Raw genomic sequence first — 5,783 nt, forward strand, 5'->3', positions numbered from 1 at the left:
GCTAGAAGTAATTCTAAAAGACTTCCTCTCCTCTCCCAACAAAGTTTGTCCACAGGGTTAGGGACATCATTTAGGGGTTGGTTATAATTGGTATAGGATTTTGGGTTGGAGGGGAAATTTTATTTTTTTGGTTTTTCAAGACAGGGTTTCTCTGTGATTTTGGAGCCTGTCCTGGAACTAGCTCTTGTAGACCAGGCTGGTCTCGAACTCACAGAGATCCGCCTGCCTCTGCATCCCGAGTGCTGGGATTAATCATTCCGGTTTTCAATGGAAACAGGGTCTTAATGGGTATTTCCACCTCTCCTAGATCTGATTGCTTAGACTTGACTGGCATTCAACTCAGAGACAAATATTGCCACCTCTGTTTTCTGAGTGTTGTGGTTAAAGGCACAATACTTCAATACACCCACTTTGTCCATCTTTTCTTCCTTTCTGTAGTCAGTAGTTTTTTTGTACAATATTCTCATGCGTACAATGTACCGTTGATCTTTTCTGTTTTTCTCTCCCTATGAATAGATATTTCTCTTATAAGGTGGTACAAAGGGTACAGAAACAAAAGAATTGACTCTCCTTTTCAATTTCATTCTTAAGTGACTTTCTATGTCATGGAATGAGAGTGGATAACACCAGCATCATACAACTGTACTTTCAAAGAAGTATGCATTCCAATGTTGCCACTGTCATGCTTACATTGTACACATGTGTGGTATATTTTTGAAGGCAGTGACCTATGATGATGTGCATATCAACTTCAGTAAGGAAGAGTGGGATTTGCTGGATGCTTCCCAGAAGAATCTCTACAAAGATGTGATGCTCGAGACCTACAGGAACCTCACTACTATTGGTAAAAATAAATTTCTTTCATGTTTCAAAATATGGAGACAACTCTTCCTTGGTTTATGTTGTTGTTCTGTAATTTGATTTAGAAAGAAGGAGAATGAGGTGAATAACACAGTCATAGTTCTTAGGATAATAAGCTAATTATTTCACAATGTTAAATAATATAACATACATATTCTGGTACTATATTTTAGGATACATTTGGGAAGACCATAACACTGAAAAACATCGTCAATGGTGTAGAAGGCATGTAAGGTAATTTTCTTATACAAGTTTATAACAATGTGCCTCTGATGAGTTTGTAATGTGTTATGACACTTTTAAACAAAACAACAGTGTAAATAAGCACAGCTTCAAATGAATTGATGGTTAATAAATTCTCACAAATCCATATAGCTCAATTTCCTGTATTGAATTGCATTTGCAAGGCATTCATTTAAGAAAAATTCTGGGAAGCAATGACTAAACAGATATTAGCATTAACCATGAGAGCTAAATTATACATCTGCCAGTCCATTTGTTTCTTGTTACTCATGACAGAAAATGTATACACATTTCAGTGATGATGAATATAGCTGCAAACCTTTCTACTAAATCAATAGCCCATGGTAAGTCTTGTATTGCTCATATAGTTTTTGTGACTGTGTTAAGTTTAATGAAAGCAGCTGTTGGAGTCAAGGATCAAGGGGCAGATGTTGTGGAAAAACCTTAATACCTATACCACAAGCCTCTGAGGAACAGAAAGTCAAACCGTGAGGATTCAATGTGGAAATCTTTTATTGACTATTCTTCCTTTCCTATATATATCATATGTTACTCTTGACACAAGAGTATGAGCATAGGGATATGCAAATATTTAGCATACCTCTCCTTAAGAACAATTAAGAAGATAAAATGTAGTTCCTATGTAGAGTCTAATTGTTGAATTTGATACAAGAATACAAAGTTAATTCATTTTCTACCATCATTGTTAATACATAAACTAACATTACGAAAAAACCATGATGAGTTCTAGGTCTGTGCAAATACTTTTAGGTGTCTTAGTTCACTTAGCAAATGTATAATGATTCACGATATAGTAAAATTTATAAATGTAGTAAAGTTGGTAAAGCACTCAATGTATGCAGTTCTCTTCAAAAATGTAAAAAATATAATAGAAAAATATAGGTATAGATGAAAAGGTAAACCATGGCACAAAGGAAATTATCATCACAAATATTTTTTGAGATGCAAAATGACCCCTAATGGGTGAACAAAACATGATTTAAAACAAAGATATAGAACCATTGTGTTTGATTCCTTTTTACAATTGGAAAAAATATGAAGTTAATTCCTATAGATATGAGGTTTCACAGTGCATTGAATGTGGTGTAACTTTTACATGCATAAATTATCCTTGCAGGATTGAGAGAAATCAAACTGGAGCGACGTTTTCCGTATATTCTCACTGTGCTAAAGCCTTGTCTTATAACACTCATCTTTTAAGGAATGAAAACACATATACCGGAGAAAAATGCTCTAAAATTAAGCAATGTGATAAAATCTTTGTTCATCACAATCATCTTCAAAGGCATAAAAGAACACATTCTGGAGAGAAACCCTATGAATATAATAAGTGTGCTAAGGCCTTTGCTGACAACAGTGTTCTTCAAACTCACAAAGGAACACATATTGGAGAGAAATCCTATAAATGTAATCCGTGTGCTAAGGCCTTTGCTGACAACAGTGCTCTTCAAAAACATAAAAGGACATATAGTGGAGAGAAACCCTATGAATGTAATCAGTGTGGTAAGGCCTTTGCACATCGTAGTCATCTTCAAGTGCATAAAAGAACACATACTGGAGAGAAACCCTATGAATGTAATCAGTGTGCTAAGGCCTTTGCTGACAGCAGTTCTCTTCAAAAACATAAAAGAACACACACTGGAGAGAAACCCTATGAATGTAATCAGTGTGGTAAGACCTTTGCACATCATAGTTCCCTTAAATTGCATAAAAGAACACATACTGGAGAGAAACCCTATGAATGTAATCAGTGTGGTAAGGCCTTTGCACGCCATTATTATCTTCAATTGCATAAAAGAACACATACTGGATTGAAACCCTATGAATGTAATCAGTGTGCTAAGGCCTTTGTTGACAACAGTGCTCTTCAAAAACATAAAAGAACACATACCGGAGAGAAACCCTATGAATGTAATCAGTGTGGTAAGGCCTTTGCACGTCATAGTCATCTTCAATTGCATAAAAGAACACATACTGGATTGAAACCCTATGAATGTAATCAGTGTGCTAAGGCCTTTGCTGACAACAGTGCTCTTCAAAAACATAAAAGAACACATACTGGAGAGAAACCCTATGAATGTAATGAGTGTCCTAAGGCTTTTGCTGTAAGCAGTGCTCTTCGAAAACATAAAAGAACACATACTGGAGAGAAACCGTATGAATGTAGTCAGTGTGCTAAGGCCTTTGCTGACAGCAGTGATCTTCAAAAACATAAAAGAACACATACTGGAGAGAAACCCTATGAATGTAATCAGTGTGCTAAGGCCTTTGCACATCATAGTCATCTTCAAGTGCATAAAAGAACACATACTGGAGAGAAACCCTATGAATGTAATCAGTGTGCTAAGGCCTTTGCACGTCATAGTCATCTTCAATTGCATAAAAGAATACATACTGGAGAGAAACCCTATGAATGTAATCAGTGTGGTAAGACCTTTGCACATCATAGTTCCCTTAAATTGCATAAAAGAACACATACTGGAGAGAAACCCTATGAATGTAATCAGTGTGGTAAGGCCTTTGCACGCCATTATTATCTTCAATTGCATAAAAGAACACATACTGGATTGAAACCCTATGAATGTAATCAGTGTGCTAAGGCCTTTGTTGACAAGAGTGCTCTTCAATTGCATAAAAGAACACATAATGGAGAGAAACCCTTTGAATGTAATCAGTGTGGTAAGGCCTTTGCACGTCATAGTCATCTTCAATTGCATAAAAGAACACATACTGGAGAGAAACCCTATGAATGTAATCAGTGTGGTAAGGCATTTACCCAACTTAGTGGTCTTCAAATACATAAAACAATACACACTGGAAAGAAACCCTATGAATGCAATCATTGTGGCAAGGCCTTTGCACATCATAGTCAACTTCAAAGGCATAAAAGATCACATACTGGATAGAAACCCTATGAATCCAATCTGTGTGTTAAGACCTTTGAATATGAAAATAGTCTTCACATTCATAAAAGAATGCACACTAGAAAGAAACCTTATGAGTGAAATCAGTGTGGTAAGGCCTTTACAGAACCCCTGTACTCTTGAAAGGCATAATATAACACCTACTGTAGAGATATTGATGAATGGAATTTGTGGTAGGTGGAGGAAGGTCATTGGTTAATCAAGAAACTGCCTTGGCCCATTTGATAGGCCAGCCCTTAGGTGGGTGATGTAGACAGAACAGAATGCCAGGAGGAAGAGGGAAGTGAAGCAGACATCATTTCCTCTCCTGTCCGGGGAAGATGCGATGCAGCCTGCCACCAGGGCAGACATGCTGAATCTTTCCCGGTAAGCGCACCTCTTGGTGCTACACAGATTAGAAATGGGCTAAATTAATATGTGAGAATTAGCCTAGAAGAGGCTAGATATAATGGGCCAAGCAGTGTTTTAATTTATCTCTGAGAGTTCAAGGACAGCCTGGACTACAGAGTTATTCCAGGACAAAGATATACAGAGAATATAAAATAAAAGTAAAAATAAACGAAATAGAGGTTAAAGTAAAACTGCACAAAGATAGAAAATACACAGAGAATCTTGATACTGTATGCTATTGTCTTCTCTGAATTGATTTAATGGTGAGGAAAGAGCAACATCTGCTAAAAGATATTTGTTTATAAATGCTGCTGAACTAATCAGAGAAAGATATTTTGAAAATACCTTGACTTCAGAATTTGGATCTAAGGATATAATACTTTGGAAAAGAGATTCTTCTTTTGTTTTCACAGGATAAGACCCTATGGATTGCTTCTATTGTAATATGGTACAATAGACCACGCACTCCTGAAAGGTTGCTGTGAACACCTTCAGATAATTACTTATCTGCTAACTGAGACAAATCTAGCACACAGGTTATACCCTCAAAGACCTGATTAACAGCGCCCCTATACAGCAGGAAGCAGTTTGGAGAGAAATAACTATGTCCATATTCCCAAATATTGTTTATAAATGTTCTTCTACATTTAAAGGGTGATATAATATAGATATAAATAATTTGTTTTTTTAATATTTATTTATTTATTATGTATACAATATTCTGTCTGTGTGTATGCCTGCAGGCCAATCTACCTCCTCCCTCCCTCTACCTGCTTGAGAGAGTTATTTCCAGGTTCTAGTTATTACAAACAGTGCTGCTATAAACATAGTCGAACAAATGCTTTTGTAGCATGATTGGGCATCTCTTGGATATATTCCCAAGAGTGGTATTGCTGGATCCTGAGGTAAGTTGATTCTGAATTTCCTGAGAAACCACCACACTGTTTTCCAAAACGGTTGCACAAGTTTACATTCCCACCAGCAGTGGATGAGTGAGCGTTCCCCTTACTCCACATCCTTTCAAGCAAAGGCTATCATTGGTGTTTTTTATTTTAGCCATTCTGACAGGTGTAAGATGGTATCTCAACGTTGTTTTGATTTAAATTTCCGTGATCACTAAAGAAGTTGAACATGACCTTAAGTGTCTTTTGGCCATTTGAACTTCTTCTGTTGAGAATTCTCTGTTCAGTTCAGCTCCCCATCCATTTTTAAATTGGGTTAATTAGAATTTTAGTGTCTAGTTTTGTTTGTTTGTTTGTTTTTTTGTTTTGTTTTGTTTTTCGAGACAGGGTTTCTCTGTGGCTTTGGAGCCTGTCTTGGAACTAGCTCTGTAGACCAGGCTGG

The 5,783-nt window shown here is 36.6% G+C and overlaps 1 protein-coding gene across 1 annotated transcript; it reads left to right on the plus strand.

Annotated features, from left to right (window-relative positions):
- Positions 1-810: 810 nt before the first annotated feature.
- LOC142839964 (uncharacterized) lies at positions 811-4,031 on the plus strand. The gene is made up of 3 exons (XM_075956410.1): positions 811-844; positions 1,035-1,095; positions 2,411-4,031. The coding sequence occupies exons 1-3, from the start codon at positions 811-813 to the stop codon at positions 4,029-4,031; spliced, it is 1,716 nt and encodes a 571-aa protein (XP_075812525.1).
- The last annotated feature ends 1,752 nt before the right edge of the window (positions 4,032-5,783 follow it).

Source organism: Microtus pennsylvanicus, chromosome 22 (assembly GCF_037038515.1).
Source record: "Microtus pennsylvanicus isolate mMicPen1 chromosome 22, mMicPen1.hap1, whole genome shotgun sequence".
Classification (NCBI taxonomy): Eukaryota; Metazoa; Chordata; class Mammalia; order Rodentia; family Cricetidae; genus Microtus; species Microtus pennsylvanicus.